Source organism: Akebia trifoliata, chromosome 1, assembly GCF_017979445.1.
Source record: "Akebia trifoliata isolate Shusen 1 chromosome 1, ASM1797944v1, whole genome shotgun sequence".
In the NCBI taxonomy this organism is placed as follows: Eukaryota; Viridiplantae; Streptophyta; class Magnoliopsida; order Ranunculales; family Lardizabalaceae; genus Akebia; species Akebia trifoliata.
Window position 1 is genome coordinate 29,941,603 of NC_141375.1, and position 17,417 is coordinate 29,959,019.

Here is a 17,417-nt window from a genome sequence, read left to right on the forward strand (position 1 = left end):
ACCTTATAGAGATCCCCATCTCTCTTGACTTCACTTTGGTAATTTAATTTCTTTTTAACCCCTAGAAGAACACTAAATCAAATACGGATTAAAGTGGAATACAAATGGGTCCCCCTAATCCCAAACTTTTCCTAAATAATTAAAAAAAGACAAAAATAAATAATCAATTTTATAGATGAAATGCAACAATTATCTCATATAATCAGATTTCTCTGATGATGATTAAGCATGTCTAAAACTTTATAAATGGGAAATTGATTTCATAGATTACACTTCCATTTATAAATAATAACTAGAGTTTGCACGTGCCTACGATACGAGAATCATCTTTGGGGGTTTAAAGGGTAAAAGAGAAAAAAATAATAAAATCAGAGAGATATTATTAAAAAATCTATAGGATTGAAAAGGTAAAAGATAATAAAGTTATAAAGTTATTATTGAAAAAAGGAAGTTTATCCTTTACAAATGGACCCTACCATTGTGTTTTATTATATAGACTCGTAAGTGGCATGTGCAAAGGCACATGCATTATAATAATTAGGATTATGCAATTTTTAGATCCTAACTTTTGTAATTTAAGATATTAGCTTAAATAATTTTGAAGATGATAATTAAAAGATACTTTTTTGTAACCTTTGAAAGCGACCGACATGTTTATAAGAATCATGAGATTGTAATTTTATTGAATTTTTTATGAAAATGATACTGATACGATTAAGTTTAATGTAAATATGTGGCAGTTTGACCATTAAAATTTTTTTCTTTGTTTTCTCACATTGTAATAGTAAAGATATAACTAACAAGTGTTGGCCATAGTGACCAAGACTTTCCTTTAAAAAGAGAGTGGTCTTGAGTTCAAGACCTCTCATTGGCATCACATTTATCCCAACTTACTTGGTTTGTGTGATTTGTGAGATATTGCATGTACTCGGGGAATTTTGATAAAATATGATACTCTAAAAGGCCAATTGCCTCAACCCTAAGAGTATTGGTTTGAATACCCGTTATTTGAAAAAAAGAACATTGTGTTCAACATTGAATTAGTGTTGTAGTGCACAGATAACCACAAATTTATTTTCCTAAATTCTACGATTTTCTATGCACCACCACATCATCTCGATGTTAAACACAATGTCTGACGTAGGTAATTCAACATTTTCTTTAAAAAAATATGAAAAGATATATTTCGAGGAAAGAAATTTGTGGTTATCTGTGCACTCGGTGCTAAACACAATGTTCCACATAGGTAATTCAATGTTTTCCTTACAAAATATGAAAAGATATATTTTTTTATATATAAAATGCATATAAACACACCTTTAAAAATATAAAATGTTGGTCTAAAGAGAGTGGAATGGAGGAAAAAGATTAATTAAGCCATTTACAAATCCCTCTGGGATAAGGCTTTGATGATGATGAAATTTTGTCTTAAAGAATGATATTATTAAATTTTACTCAACGTAAGTAGTTGGCATTGGCAAGGGAAACAAATTCTACAATTTTAAGCAAACCACGACAAACGCCAACAAAACCCATTACATACCCTCTCAAATATATCAGTAGTAGTTAAGTTAGTTGGCATGTCATACCCACCTGAGCTTCTACTACAGCTTCTTCAACGCTACCTTAAACACACCAACCAAATCAACCAAATTCATTCCCTCCTAATCACCAACGGTCATCTCCTCTGTGAACGCAATTCAAAATATTCAAATTTAAAGTGGATAAGCACTCTCCTTTACAACACCTTGATCAGAGCCCATCTCACCCTCAGTAACCCCAACAAGGCCATACTACTCTTCACTTACATGCTTGCCCATCAAGCCCCACCCAACAGTCACACCTTCCCTTCCCTCATCAAAGCTGTCTCTTCTTCACCCACCCTTGCTTTCCTCTTAGGTAGACCCATTCACACCCAAGTCATTAAGCGTGGGTTATTGCTCGAGCCATTTATTCATACCTCCTTTGTTAGCTTTTATGCACAATTCGGAGACCTCCCCGAGGCCCAAAAAGTGTTCGAAGAAATTCCCAAACCGTGCATTGTGTCCATCAATTCGATGCTTGATGCCTATGGAAAGAATGGGGATATGGGTTCTGCTCTTTTACTATTTGAGCATATGCCCGATAAAGATATAGTTTCGTGGACGAGTATCATTAATGGGTTTGGGAGGAATGGAAAGTATCGAGAAGCAATTCAGTTTTTTGAGAAGATGATGATGCATGAGGATGTAACGGGTCATCTTTTGAGACCCAATGAAGCTACCTTGGTTAGTGTACTCTCTTCTTGTTCTAATTCAGATGAAAGAGGAGCTTTGTATCAAGGGAAGCAGATCCATGGTCACATTATTATGAACGATATTGAATTAACAGTGTTTCTAGGGACAGCATTGATAGCTATGTATGGGAAGACCGGATGTTTGGAGAGTGCTGTTAAAGTTTTTAAAGGATTGAAAGTTAAAGAGGTATGCACGTGGAATGCGTTGATCTCTTCATTGGCTTTGAACAGTAGAGAGAAACAAGCCTTAGTCATGTTTGAGAAGATGAGAGCAGAAGGGCTTCACCCGAATGAGGTCACGTTAGTTGTTGTGTTGACGGCTTGTGCCCGAGGAAAATTTATGGATTTGGGATTGAGATTGTTTCAATCAATGTTGCACGACTTTGGGATTGTTCCAAGGATGGAGCACTACGGGTGTGTGGTTGATCTGTTTGGCAGAGCAGGGCTTCTAGACGAGGCCGTTGAGTTTATAAGGAGAATGCCATTTGAGGCTGATGCCACGGTTTTGGGGGCTCTTTTGGGTGCTTGTAAAGTTCATGGGGCTGTCGAGTTGGCAGGTTATGTGGGAAGGAGGTTAATTGAATTACAACCACAACATTGTGGGCGATATGTGGTTTTATCAAATATTTATGCGGATGCAGGGAGATGGGACCGTGCTGCGGTGTTGAGGAAAGCTATGGTAGAGAATGGAATTAGGAAAATTCCAGCGTATAGTAGGCTTGATTACCTGTAAGAGCTTGTAAAAGATTTCATTTCTGGTTTAAGAAATTCTTTGAAGGATACACTCAATAAATCTTTTTCAGGAAGTCAATACAATCTGTTTGCTTACCTTGAATAGTTCGGATTGATAAGCGAAGGATCCAGGCTAGCTGTGTAGATGGAATGCAAAGATATCATGTGTCAAAGAACTCAAACAAGATCGATGACTGACGCTACAAAATTTTTACCAAGTAGAGTGATAGCACACTGGACTTCAATTTCTTTCTCAGAGAAATTTTCCCGAGGGTAATTTTGTAATTTCACTGGTATTATGTAAAATGCTAATTAGGTTTTCCAGGGGTATATATATTATTTTTCAGTGAAGGGGTGTAATCTGTAACTACGAATTTTCTCTTCATAGTGGAATCAGTGTGATCCTGGACATATCTCAATCTTGAGGGAACCACGTAAAGAATCTCTGAGCTTTGCGCGTGATTGCATCTTGCTTTACTTTTATTTGTTTATTGTTCTTAGATCAATTTCTTACATAAGATTCATGTTTCTGGTTTGAATACTTGGGCTAAGGTATTGATGATGATTGATGACGACAACAATGATGAAGATTATTTTTTGCATAATGCAGCCTTGGCTAAGTCTCTTTGGTAATTATTGAATGTTGTAAAGATAGAATCACAATAGAATTCCAAATTTGTTGGCAAAGATTACAAGAAAGGGAAACTCACCCAAACAAACAAAAAAGAGAATATAAGACAACTAGATTGATCATAACAAGATTCCCAAGTGTTAACATGGGTTTCCAGCTACACATAACAAAGGACCGGCTTCTAGTGTTAGAGCAGGCGTCATTGATCCTTGAGCGACTTTGAACGCTTGAGACGGAGTGTAGAGCGGAGCACAGCTTCCCCAACCAGACTGAACAAAGTAGGCCCCATTCTCGAATTCATCGTTTGAAGACCTCCATTTCCAATTCTTCCATCCTCCACCAGTTTCTCTCTTAGTAACCTTCCATACAAGAAACAAACCTTAAATAAATAATTTAAATCTCTAAGTACGTCAATGGAACACTAATAATATCCATTCCATTATGATCGGACGGCTATGAGAACATCTTAGGCCATAATGGTTAACTTATTATACCTGTTTGGCATCGGCAGTGTTAGACGCGGTGAAGAAGTTCCCTTCGCTTAGTATCGTCGGGTTGGCACTTCCACCAATGGCATACATCTCCCATTCATCGTACCTATTATTCGCAACATGGGCATACCCAATTCTAACCCTGTGATGCACAACATTAATATATCTTTTTTACTTTTTAGTTTTTAAACCATAAAATGTAGAAATTGAACATAATTTATCAAAAAAATATATATATTAGGATAGGTTTATATAGAATCCTCCAATATAAATAATCTAATCTATTTAGTATTGCCACCATAGAGTGCAATCTAATGCACATTATGACTATGAAACTAACTAATGTTTATCATTCCTAACTTGTCTCTATTAGAAACTAGGATGTGTTATCGGTTAAAAACAAATAGGCTTCCTCACCTTGGCATCCTTTGCACTAATTCAGGGCCGAAATGATTGAAGACAACAGTAACTTTCATAATCTTGTCGGCAGTAAATTGATCATTGTGTCCAAGCAACATCACCTGAAAATTCAGCTTATTTAGAAACCCCAAACTGCACAAACTTACATATGATGTTGAATATGTATGCGATGGGACGACTAAGATCAAATTTTTTTGGATCCAAGCTTTATGGGACAACTATGCGATGGGACTACTAAGATTGAATTTTTTTGGATCCCACACTTTGTAACGTATAGACTCGTGTAATTCTACTTCATTAGCTAACTAATGAGAAATTGATACCGCACATACTTTATCATGTTGGGTGAAAAAGTTGTTTGAGACAGTGATGGCTGTCGAAGCATGGATTGCATCAATTAGGCCGTCGGTGCATCGAGCTAAAAAGCAATGGTCAATCCAAATGTTAGAAGAAGAAAATATATCAATGGCATCCCCATCTGAAGGAAGCCGTTGACCAACATGTGTCGGTGTGCTACGAACAAGACCGCCCTTTCCAGGTTTACAATCATGGATGCTGATCCCATGTATTATTATATGACTCACGCCTTGTATCGTGATGCAAGGTCCATTCGAAATCTCCACCTTCACCCCTCGCCCATCTATAGTCTTGAAACTGTTCATTATAAGTTCATTCTTTAGTGTAATGGCCATGTCCTTCTCGAAAATTATCCATAGTGGCTTTGTTTGGATGACACCGTATCGAAGTGTGCCTGGCTGTGGTTTGATGGGGTCATCGGATGGGTCCGTGACAACATAAATTGCACCATATTTGCCTCCCATTGCCGTCTTACCGAATCCTATGGCACAGTCAGCTAAGGCACGACGATTTAAGGCCCATTTGGGATCGGATCGCCAGCAACTATCAATGGGGTTCATGATTTTGTTCTTGTCATGGATTGGTATGGTGGTGTAAGTGTTGTCTAAAGGGTGGGCTTGCAATGTTGAAGCCCAATATGCTAGTAGACATGATGAGAACAGTAGGAGAGAGGTTGGGGTGGCCATGTTTAGGGGGGGGGGGGGGGGGGGGGGGGGGTGTGTGTGTGTGTGTCTGTGTCTGTGGAGAGATTAATATATAGTAGAGGAGAAGGTGGTGTTCACGACCTTAAGATCTTATTTTGATCTTTGCTCATTTTGGGTTGATAAGATCTTGGGACTTAAAACAAACGTGGTTGCACGAGTCAGGATCTGTTGACTTCAATGTTTATAGTTTTAATTTTAAAAGTATACCATATATAGTTTTAAAACTTGACAAGTCCCCTGAAAATTAGTGCAAGTCGACTCACTTTGACTCGATTGAATTTTGTGATGAACTGATTTACAAACTTCATCAATATGGGTCGGTCATCAAATTTGAATCGGAAACTTCTAAAAACTCACTAAATCTGATTGAAAACTTGGCTGAATTCGACCCATAGCTTAGTTGGTTTAATTACCTAAATAATGTAGGAATCAAATGAAATTCTTTGTGAAATACTTAGTAAAAATATTTTTAAATTATATTTTAAAGTTGATCCGTGATAAATTGGCGTGGCAAAACATACGCAGTATGTGCGTGGCTGATGTAGCAAGGGCACAAAACCATAGATCAACAATTTTGTGCCCTTGCCACGTCAGTTGTTTGCGTACATAGCGTGTATGATTTGCCATGTTGATTTATCATTCTCTTTAAAATTTAAATATTAATAAATTTTGTAGGTACATAATTCATACCAATTTAGACCATATATAGACATCTGAGTCATGTTGAGTACAAAATTTGATATTTTTATTCTTTCAACTCTAATCCATGATGCTATAACCATTCCTTTATGTTATTGATAATTATATCAAAGTCTTAGCCTTCTAATTTATAACTTAAACATATCTAAAAAGTAGTATGGAAGATAGTTTATCAACTAACTGAAATACAAAAGCATTATCATGAATAAATCTCATGCTTTTAAGTATTTTTATTTTTATTTTTTTTATTTTTTAGAACTTTAGAACCGAGGTACTCAGGCCTCTTAGAACACTTAATTAATCCTCGATGAACATGCAGTCCCCTCCCCTCCACAATGCACCTAGTAATTTCTGGGACAAATCCTTGAGGGTGGCCCCTAAGGGGGATTCGAACTCAAGACCCCCGCTTCCTAAGGCGTGGTCTTGGCCATCTCACCACCCCTTAGATGGTAAATGCTTTTAAATTCCATTAATTTTCAGCAAATATTAGAAGTGAAAAATTGATTTGGGTAATTTCTAGTTAAAGTCATGGGATATCGAATGAAGAATTCCTATATTGTGTTCCGAAGAAGCTAAAAAATGTTAAGAGAGAGAGACAGAGATTAAATTTTATTTATTTAAAATATGTAATTATACCATCTTGTGTCTAAGATTTGAGGGTCAAGAACAAGACGTATATAATTTTTGAATAAGTAGAGAACTAAAAGGACATTTAGCATAAAAATTCCATAGGTTTATGGCAATGGCAAATAAAGGCCACTTTTTTTATATATAAAAAAAAACCTCAAAATAGAACTATTTGTTACAGTAACTCATGTTTTTGACAGAAATACTCTCACCTATAATTTCTCTAATAAACCCTTAAAATAATCTTTTAAATTATAACTTCCTCCCTCTCAACATTTTATACCATCAAAATAGAAAGAGATTTGTTATCTCTGCCAAAAGTCATTGGAGTTCACCAAAGAGACTATAGATTTGAGGAACATCGAGGCTCAATGATACCTATTGTCGAACCTCAACGAAATTGTCCAACAAATATTTCTTTTTAAGTGAAAAATGTCCACAATGTCGAACATCAACAATAGGTACCATTGACTCTCGATTCTATAATACATTCCAGCATCGAGGTTCGCCATTGAAAAAATTTTAAGAACAAAATCTTAAAAATTCTGTGAAAAAAAAAAATTTCACTACCATTTTTCATTTGAATAATTATGGGTAAGAAATATATCAAGATTATAAGAATATATAAATAATTTTAAAAAATAATAGAAATATATGAGAAATTGATTGTCTTTGGTGAAAATCGTCGAAAGATCAGAAATCGAAAATGAGAGTGCGTAGATCTACAAGATTCACTATTGTTTCTCAAATCTAAAGCCTATTTCGTAGATAATGGATCTCTCTCTCTATAACATTTTTTTTTCAATAATACCCTTATTTAATTTGTCTTTTAGTGAAAAAGACAAGGGTATGCTAATCTTTTATACAATAAATACATTTATAATGCCATTAATAAATACATTTATTATGTTGGCATTGATTGCCCAAACATTTTCTACAACAAATATTTTTATTTCAAAATACTTAAATACTCATATCATTTAGTATGTAAACAAACATTTATTATATAAAAGACTAACATACCACTCTTTATTTTGTATTTTAATGAAAAAGACAAGGGTATGTTAGTCTTTTACACAATAAATGCTTGTTTACATAATAAATTTTACGAGCATTTAAGTATTTTGAATTAAAAATCTTTGTTTTATTAAATATTTTGACAATCAATGCCAACATAATAAATGCATTTATTAATAGTATAATAAATATACTTATTGTATAAAACTAACATATCTTTGTCTTTTTCATTAAAAAGTAAAATAAGAAGGGGTATTATTGAAAAAAAAAGTGTTGGACAATGTAAACGTCCTCACAAGGTCTTGGACGTTAGCATTCCCCATATATATATCTATACATCGATGGTATAAAATATTGAGAAGGAGGAAGTTCCAATTTAAAAGATTATTTTTCAAGGGTTTATTAGAGAAGTTTTAGGTAAGGGTATTTCTATCCAAAAATATGAGTTATTACAACAATTAGCCCCATTTTGAGTATTAAAAAAACATGGCTTTATTTTGCCATTGCCATAAACCTATGAAAATTTTATGCTAAATGTCCAAATTAAAATTTTGAGTAAAAACTTAATAGATGTTTTCCACAAAAAGGTTTATATCAGGTTAAAACTCGGTTTCACATCTCGTCCATGTCAAATACCGAGTCGTCTTGAACGAGTTTTCCAATACGTTTGAAATGTCTCATTCAAAAAAAAAAAAAAAAAATTTAAAAATGAATGTGTCTGAAGTCAACTCGGGCGATACATCTCGTTCTCGGACGAGTTTTGAAACCATGTTTGCGAGAGTTTCAACTAGAGGTTTAAGATGAGGGCATTTAGGTCATTATCCATATAAACGTGGACAGGGGTGTGTAAGGAGTTTCAAAATGAGTAATATATGGGCTTTCTCAAATATTCATGAAAAATATGGAGGGGTATGTCCAAAATACCCACACCCGAATATGTTTGAAATTCTACGTCAGATTCTCAGAATCGTCTTTAACAGAAGAGATCAAGAACGAGAGAAAAGTGAAGACTAGAGAAAAAATTTAAATCAACCCCATTCTGTATCTATGAATCCTCCAACTTTCGGAGCTTCTGCTCAGCCCAATAATAAAGATCGAAATTTGTCTTCTGTGGAGCAGTTGGTGCTCGAGCTCATTAACCCTGATCTCAGAGAAAGTGCTCTCTTTGATCTCTCAAAGGTCTCCCATTTTTTGCTTTTTATTTGTCCTATTTTTTTTGTAAAATAAAAATCTCTTATTTTGTAGGTTTGAGTGCCATATTATTTTTTCTTAAACTATAAATGTTTGTTTGTGTTTAGGGTTAAGATTTGTCAAATGGGAATCATTTTTGGGTCATTGTTTGATGGGCTAATGGATTCTGCAGAAACAAAAAAGAATAAAAAATAAAATAAAATTGAGGCTTTTTATTTCAATAAATTTGATAATTTTGCGCCCAATGTATGCTCTTTGGTTATGAAAACGTAGAAATCTTTTTGAAGAAAAGAATGGTAATTTTGATTTTTGATTTCTCCAAAAAATTCTATGTTGCTTTATTTGTATTATTAAACTGTTAGTCAATTTGTTGTATTTGGTTGATAAATGAGCCAAAATGGGATTGAGGAGAATAAACTGAATCCACATTTTAAATATGCATGTTTTGCGACAATTGAATGGTCTCTTGAAAGCTTAAAAAAATTTTCTTTTGTGGATGTTTGGGGAGAAATTCCACAACTTTCTGTCAGTAGAGATTTTTTTTTTCCTAATCAAGTTGATATGCATAATGTTAGTTTCTGTTGCTTTCTTTTTTTGTGTTAAACGGATTTGGAAGCGTATGGGAAATGAGAAAAATGCACTTCTTTCGAGTATTGTATATGTCGATAAATTGTGCCCACAACTTTTTACATTATATTTTTATGTTATAATTTGACATATTGGTTTGTAAACCCCACTTTGTTGATCCTTGTTTTATTTAGAAGAGGGAGGTGTTCCAAGATCTCGCCCCTTTGTTGTGGCATTCTTTCGGTACAATTGCCGCACTCTTACAGGTATGGTTGTGTTATTTATCAATTGTTAGTTGGACATAGGCAATTTCTATAATTTAGCATTTTGAATAATTTCTTCGGTAGAGGTATTTGTGCAGTTTTAAAATGCAAGATAATGTATATTTGATGGAGGGTATTTTGGTAACTTTTTATGCATGTTAATGTAGCATGAGTTACATAACTTTTTCAAATGATTTGCAGCACTTTTTTCGGTGCAAAACATTTGCTGAAATTTCTTAAGAGTTTAGATGATCCATTCAAATCATTTGCATTATGTAACCAAGCACTCATAAAGGTGATTCCAGAAAATCTTTTGCATTTGCAAATGATTTGCAAGGTACCAAGCAGGGCCTTAATTTCTTTTCTTTTTTTTCTCCCCCTAACAACATACTACATTTTTTCTAAATATTTATGTAGCTTTATAGTTCAAGACCAAGGGCGAAGCCAGCTAAGGATGAGTGGGGGATATAACCTCCACTGAACTTTTTTTTTTTTTCCAAAAACAACTGGTGATTTAGCCCCCCTTGTATTGCTCAATATTAAATATAGCCCCTGTGATTTTCAAACTCAATGACATGCATCCCTGCCAGGGCAGACCTATCACCCACGTGTGCACTGAATTACTTTAGAGATACCTTTGTTAATTGAAAGGCCGACATTTCCACTTTGAAACAGTGAGCCTAAAAATGAGTTAGGTTAATCTCACTAACTTAGTAAGATTTAAAATCTTTCTAAGGGTCGTCAGACCCACATCGATTACTAAATTGCTAATCCAACACCACAACGTTGTAGATTTCATAGAAAAACTCAAATTTAAAAAAGAAAGAGTTTTTGGTTCTTGATCAAAGGTGTTGAAAATGGACAGCTGTGGAACTCCTAAATTTAAAATAATTTTTTTTTCAAAGTTCTTTGAATTTTTTGCTCTACAACCCTGTCATCAGATCGTGTTTTCGGATGCCACAAGGTAATTTGGTCAAGAAACTTTTCTTACTTAATAAAGGAATTTCTTATCTTAAAAAATTTGGAAAAACCTTCCTTTCTAAGTGGCACATTTTTTTTTTTTTTTTTTGTATGTGTTTGTTCAAAATAATGACATGCTCTTCAACGTTGGATGATGACATTTTTATTGTTTGTGCTTAGCCTCCACTGACTAAAAATCCTGGCTTCGCCCCTGTTCAAGACAATTTATTTTCATCAAAGCTAGGTCATACTATATACTTTCAGTACCTCCACTATAATTTTTCTTTTCGGAGACTTTTTCTTTTTTCTTTTTTCCCCACTGAAGCTCTTTGTTGATTCTACTTCTAAATGTAAGCTATGTTGCTTAATAAATATTAAAATTGTTTGAGACACATTCTATTCAAACATATCATCTTACTTTTTCTTGCATGATTTATCACTAACTTCAAAGCTTCTCATTTTTCACAGGAGATAGTTTCTATATATCCTGTTCTGTCACCACCAACGCTCACTCCTGGAGATTCAAACCGAGTTTGCAATGCACTTGCTCTTCTCCAGGTCAATATGACGTTTCGTTTTGGTTTTACGTCATGATATTTTTATTTTATCTACCTCGTTGAATCTCCTTGGTTTGAAGTATTTTATTTTTCTTTCATGATGATCGTTTTTAACGAAAATATTTATTTTTGAGCAATATTGGAGTTTATAGTTTTCAACAAAGTTGAATTCATTGAAAATCTTATGTCATATGGTTATTAGTTTACTAATTTGGTTAAGGAGTACAATCAGAAAGAGGACAATGTGCAAAAAGAGGCCGCGAGATCTGCTACTCAGTTACATTGTTTTATAGCCTAATGATTAATATCTGTAAGGAGTCCTTGTAATATCTCTAAGAAAGGCTTCTATGTTCTTTTTCTTTTTCTTTTTTTTCCTTTTTTGCTAATTTTGAACATGACCCAAATCAATTGAGCAAGGAGTCAAGAAAAAATATTAACGTATTTTTTTCTCTTCAATTTGAATAGCATCTTTCTTCAATGCATAAAATACATCACACACTTTAACCATGACATTAAATAGAATAATCTCCGGAATCCACATATCATACCATAGACTTATGTTAGACCCATCTCCGCTCTGTATCGTGATGGTCTTCTTAACTTCAGTTCTTATAGAGAGTGCTCCACGCCCAAATCCAAGAGTATTTTTGGGGAACGCTCACTGCCTGAAATCTCCATCGATCCTATACCCATGATGATCTATTTGGGTCCCAATGAGTGATTACCGGAGAACACCTCCATGATAGTTATTTGAGTGACAGGACGTATGTGATGTAAGAAGACATGGATGTCCCACTCTTAAAAGAAACCCATTGTGTTGATTCACCTTGTAGCATCTACAGGAAATCGAAGAGTACTCTTTTAATAGTTAAGCTGATTTTTCTGATTCTCCTTGTGGAATACCCTTTGATCTTTATGGTAATTTTGAGTAACCTTCCATAAGACTCCTATATGTTACAGTGAATTTGGAGAACCCAAGCATGTGGGATATGAAGATTCTACTATACCAATAATTAATATCCTACTGAACAAGAAAAAAACAATTGAGATCTTTCATCAGATTAACATGGGTCGGATATGGATCTCAGTTTCCTCATCTGAGTCATACCGGCATCCAGAATCCACCTAGCTCAGACCCTTTTCATTCTCTGTCATTACCTGATGGTGTTAATTCAGATCTTACGTGTGTGGTGCTTTATGTTCTCATTTTAATTGCAATTGGAACGTAGTTCTTAGAATTTTATGCATGTCTCATGGTTGTCAAGTTATTACTGTTTGCTTGTCTTTTTTCATTATCCAGAAATAACTGATGCCATTCTTTCCTCCTTTTTTTTTTGTTGTCAAATTTCTAGTGTGTTGCTTCTCACCCAGATACAAGGATACTGTTTCTCAATGGTAATTTTTCTGAGTACACTTTAAATTATTTAATCCATGTCTTAATTGACACAGCTGCGTAAAAACAAACCAAAGAATTTCATATTTGTGAATCAATTCATATTTCCCAAATATTTTGTGAGAAAGGCTTTGAATATGATTAATTTATACATATTTAAGAGCCTATTAGAGCATTTATTGCAGTGTTATGTTGTTTCTTTATTTTCCATTCAGGAAATGTCTGGTAACATTACTGCTTTACACAGATATGGATTATCATAAGTTGTTCGATCAACTGTGTACATCTGTCATGATATTCTTCAATAGAAGATGAACTTCATTCATCTAGGAAAGAAGTCTTACATCTTTACTCTTACATTTATGGTGTTTTGATACCTCATTATTGTATACTGTTGACATAATCTTATATAATAAAACAGGACGGTTGCCCACCTCCCCCCCCCCCCCCCCCCAAAAAAAAAAAAAGGGGGGGGGGGGGGGTTGGGATTTAATCTTGCCACGAATCTTGATGACAACTTGCCTTTTTGTTGGACCACCACTTTCCAACAATACCTCTCCAACTTTATTACCTTTCCTCTTCTACCTCACCTTTCCAAGAATCCTCTTCAACTTAATATATTGCTTTTACTCTTCTCTCCATTTTCCATTAATACCCCTCCAACTTTATCGTCTTTCCTCTTCTCTTCCCTTTACCTAGTACGGGTAAGCTCTGTATTGTTATTACTTGGAACTCAGATTGATTCAAGATTCTAATTTTTGACAAGGGATGCTGTAGGAGAATAGTGCTTTTTTTAAAGTGTTCAATTTAATATAAATTCAGTTTGATCATTGAATATAAGTTCAAGTGATTTTTTACTTGCTTATTGCTTTATTTCCGTCAACAAGGGTTATCTATAGATGCTTTCAGTTGATCAGATTTACAATTTGTACCTTTCCGAGTCTGTAAATGCTAAATAGCTGTATAATTATGAAATTGCTGTAGAAATGTGTTTTTCCATTTTTTACATGAATGATTGTAGTGTTTCAACAAATAATGGACTTCTTTATCCAAAAACTTGTTTGTTTTCCTAGTTTGTTATAATATGCACATGGATCATCTAGTAGAGTAATTCTATGAGTATATCTCTTCCATGAAAATGCATTTGATATCATACATATGGTTGATCATTGTAAGGAAATTTCTATTATACTGTTGCAGCTCATATACCTTTGTATCTGTACCCTTTCCTAAATACTACAACCAAGACAAGACCATTTGAGTATTTGAGGCTTACTAGCTTGGGTGTTATTGGTGCACTCGTAAAGGTACTTACATGCTTGCTGATTTTATATTTCAAAAATGTTTGTATTCCCATTTATTTTATGCTTCATAGTTGTCTAAATAACTTGATCTCTAAAGACATTATTGATTCAACAGTTATATATATATAATTCTTGTTCCAAACCTGTCTTAATTTTTTGTTCTATCCAATGAGCTTTGGTCGATATATTATAAGAAAGGAAGTTGTCTTCTCCTTAATGAAATTATCCTGTGCGCTGTGATAATTTTTGTTCTATCCTATGAGCTTCAGTCAATATATCATATTGGTTTTCTGGGGATATGGAAGAAAAAAAGATTCACCTTTCTTTAAGTTCTATTCCATATTAACTGGGTTGCCTTGTACCTCTTGTAGGCGTAGCTTAAGCCTCATTTAAATTATTGCACATCAAAGCAGGATCCTTTCAGCTTGCATCGAGGCATACTTCTCAAATGCCTAGAGGTGTCCTTTTTAGGACACTAGCTGTAGCTATGCGGTTTTCAACTAGGAAAATCTCATACTACTCAAAGTTTGGACTCGCCGACATTCATTTTGTTTTAGGGCATGAATGGTCACCAAAAACAAAATTTTCTTTTGAAATACACCTTTCAAAGAAAAGCGGCTCCAATGATCAAACTAAAGAGATTTGGATAAGGGGATTCGGTTAAAGAGTGGGGAAGGTGTTAGACACCCCACTCCCCATCATTATGATGGTTATCTAGTGAACTTGGCCATTTTTGAAATTTTTTGGAAACTTTAGATGATGTGTAGGTTCCGTGTTAGATACTTATTAATTTTTTGCAAAAGTCTTAGGTTGATCCCATTAGTGTGGGGAACCTTTGAACAAGTTTATTTTGACCTAAATGTGTAAGGAAAATAGATGGAAAAGTGTTTTAAATGCAAATGCAAATTCAAAATATTACATGCTTGAACCTGCATGAATGAAAATTTCAGCAATCTGAATTTTAGACCTTTGGGTATAAATCATTGTCAAAACCCAATCAAATCAACTCTAATTGGAGAGATTTTTTATTGGGATGAATTGCTTCAATATGTTCTATATATTATAATAATAATAATAATAATAATAATAGTAATGATAATAATAATAATAATAATAGTAATAAAAAGAACCAACCAATTTGGAGTCCTGGTTTGAGAGTTATAGACTTGGGAAGTTGTTGTCCCCAACTTTCTGTTGACACAAACACATGCTGTTGCTTTGGTTATATCTCCCAAACTACTCAAACCATGTTTTTAATGGTTCACCAACTTGGTGTTGGTGGGAATTGAACCCAGTTCTATAGTCATCACCCTAACATGCACCTGCATTCATTATATTCATCATTTATACCTTATCCCAATTTTTTGGGGTGGCAACATAAATCCCATTTGCTATTCCACTCTATCTTTAATCTTTAATCTTTAATCATGTCCTTCAGTCAAGGCACTTGTCTTCATTTTTTTTACTATCTACATTCACCTCATTTTTGACAATCCTCTTACCCTTTAGACCCTTCTACTTTGCCTCAAACAGCTCTTAATCAATGTTATTATTGCTTGTCTTTGCACATACCCAAACCATCTCAAATGACTTTATTTGATCTTTGAAGTTCTTCTTTAGTTCACTTAAATGCAATTATCTCTGATTTTGTCGTTCCTGGGCTTAACGCCCATGCAAGGTCAATGCAACCTTATTGCCCACACTGGTGGAGTTTGTAAATAAATTTGAATCTACTCTTGCAGGTTGATGACACAGAAGTTATTAATTTCCTTCTCAAATCTGAAATAATACCCTTGTGTCTGCGCACGATGGAGATGGGCAGTGAACTTTCAAAAACAGTAAGTCAGGACTCTTTTTTATTCTATTGTGAACATTTGAATATCACTGGCGCCTCATTTTCCCAATATAAGCTTTGAATTGTGTAAGTTAATAGTATTTTGGTTGCTTTCTACGAGAGTTTAAAGACAAGTCTATTAGATTTTCTGGTTTTAGTATTTCTCTGCCACTTTTGATTCTTTTAGGGACAACTCCTTACTGACTCTTGTTAACTGTATAGGTGGCTACCTTCATTGTTCAAAAGATTCTATTGGATGATGTGGGGCTACAATATATTTGTGCTACACCGGAACGATTTTATGCAGTAGGTTGTGTTCTAGGCAACATGGTTGCATCACTTGCTGAACAACCCTCATTACGACTGCTTAAACATATAATTCGCTGTTATCTTAGGCTTTCTGATAATCCAAGGTTGGTTAATGAAGTAATTTTCACAGCATGAATTATAACATAGTGGTGCCATTTTCTGTTCATGTATATAGTCATTATCATACAATGACACGGGCATGATCTTTTATTTCCACAATGCAGGGCTTGTGAAGCATTAAGAAATTCCCTTCCTGACATGTTAAGAGATTCAACTTTCAACAGCTGCCTTCGTGTAAGTGCTACAAATGAAACTTGTTAAAATCTCGTCGTTTGATCACCCTTTTATCTGTCATGAATTCCATGTGTCTTTCACAGGCCTAATTGGTGTTGGTCCATTTCTTTGATCTAAACTTTTTCCACTTTTTTTTTTTTTTTTTTTTTTCAGGAAGATCCAGCAACCAATCGGTGGCTGCAACAGCTTAACCACAATGTCTTGGGAGGAAATAGGGTGGCAGCACTTCAGGCTGGGGGAGGGTTTGATCATATGCTAGCTAACCAAACAAGGGTCCTATAGTGTTCTCTAATTACTTCCATCCGAGCAAAATTTCGTGTTAAAGCAAGCAAACCTCCAACTGCAATCCTTTTATTTATTGTTCAAGATTTAGCACAGTAAGTCTAAAAGTAGTGCAGTATTTATTAAGAATAATTTCGTATAATTTGCAGTAAATAATTTATCTCAGTAACAGACTGATTGATTGAAAGAGGAATTGAAATAAGGCTAAGATTTCCACAGACAAGGAATATCTTACCCTTGAATTTACCATTCAATGGAGCTGTCTTTCATTTCCTTAGTCCCTGATTATTATTTTTTATATTTTCTTTTTCTTTTTCTAATTTCTCTAATTTATTATGGATAGACAATGGCCCTCCTTTTGGATTGGGAAAAGTACCAAAATCAAAATTACTGGTTCAGCCATACATGAAAACAATCCCTTTTTTTGGGTGGTTATGACTTATGAGGCACTCCAAATGCATTTTAAGGAATATCTTCTTATTTCCCAACACATTTTGATATCTAGATCCC

General features: G+C 34.4%; 3 protein-coding genes across 4 annotated transcripts; 2 read left to right on the forward strand and 1 right to left on the reverse strand.

Annotated features, from left to right (window-relative positions):
- The first annotated feature begins 1,369 nt into the window (after positions 1 to 1,369).
- Positions 1,370 to 4,007, forward strand: LOC147411610 (Tetratricopeptide repeat (TPR)-like superfamily protein). The gene has a single exon (XM_086450298.1). The coding sequence runs from the start codon at positions 1,581 to 1,583 to the stop codon at positions 3,006 to 3,008; it is 1,428 nt and encodes a 475-aa protein (XP_086306424.1). The 5' UTR covers positions 1,370 to 1,580; the 3' UTR covers positions 3,009 to 4,007.
- Positions 3,779 to 5,592, reverse strand: LOC147411611 (putative pectate lyase 2). 2 transcript variants are annotated; one of them, XM_086450315.1, is made up of 5 exons: positions 5,524 to 5,592; positions 4,882 to 5,475; positions 4,547 to 4,650; positions 4,133 to 4,271; positions 3,779 to 3,997 (listed from the first exon to the last, which is right to left on the reverse strand). In XM_086450315.1, the coding sequence occupies exons 1-5, from the start codon at positions 5,590 to 5,592 to the stop codon at positions 3,779 to 3,781; spliced, it is 1,125 nt and encodes a 374-aa protein (XP_086306441.1). The 2 variants fall into 2 exon arrangements, with proteins under 2 accessions (XP_086306441.1, XP_086306433.1); XM_086450307.1 differs by having other exon boundaries at positions 4,882 to 5,592.
- A 3,304-nt stretch (positions 5,593 to 8,896) lies between these two features.
- Positions 8,897 to 17,180, forward strand: LOC147411612 (uncharacterized). The gene is made up of 9 exons (XM_086450339.1): positions 8,897 to 9,132; positions 9,906 to 9,977; positions 11,403 to 11,492; positions 12,844 to 12,886; positions 14,085 to 14,191; positions 15,931 to 16,026; positions 16,245 to 16,435; positions 16,556 to 16,625; positions 16,779 to 17,180. Exons 1-9 carry the CDS (start codon positions 9,001 to 9,003, stop codon positions 16,905 to 16,907), a joined length of 930 nt encoding a protein of 309 aa, XP_086306465.1. The 5' UTR covers positions 8,897 to 9,000; the 3' UTR covers positions 16,908 to 17,180.
- Positions 17,181 to 17,417: the final 237 nt, after the last annotated feature.

What these genes read in the sequence shown, in the direction of transcription:
- LOC147411612 (XM_086450339.1), top strand. Translation starts at nt 9,001, where the DNA reads ATGAATCCTCCAACTTTCGGAGCTTCTGCTCAGCCCAATAATAAAGAT. An exon ending in ATGCACTTGCTCTTCTCCAG is followed by an intron (nt 11,493 to 12,843) that starts GTCAATATGACG and finishes TCAAATTTCTAG; the next exon opens with TGTGTTGCTTCTCACCCAGA. An exon ending in AAGGATACTGTTTCTCAATG is followed by an intron (nt 12,887 to 14,084) that starts GTAATTTTTCTG and finishes ATACTGTTGCAG; the next exon opens with CTCATATACCTTTGTATCTG.
- LOC147411610 (XM_086450298.1), top strand. Translation starts at nt 1,581, where the DNA reads ATGTCATACCCACCTGAGCTTCTACTACAGCTTCTTCAACGCTACCTT.
- LOC147411611 (XM_086450307.1), bottom strand. Translation starts at nt 5,592, where the DNA reads ATGGCCACCCCAACCTCTCTCCTACTGTTCTCATCATGTCTACTAGCA. An exon ending in TTTTCACCCAACATGATAAA is followed by an intron (nt 4,651 to 4,881) that starts GTATGTGCGGTA and finishes CTGAATTTTCAG; the next exon opens with GTGATGTTGCTTGGACACAA. An exon ending in ACACTGCCGATGCCAAACAG is followed by an intron (nt 3,998 to 4,132) that starts GTATAATAAGTT and finishes CTTGTATGGAAG; the next exon opens with GTTACTAAGAGAGAAACTGG.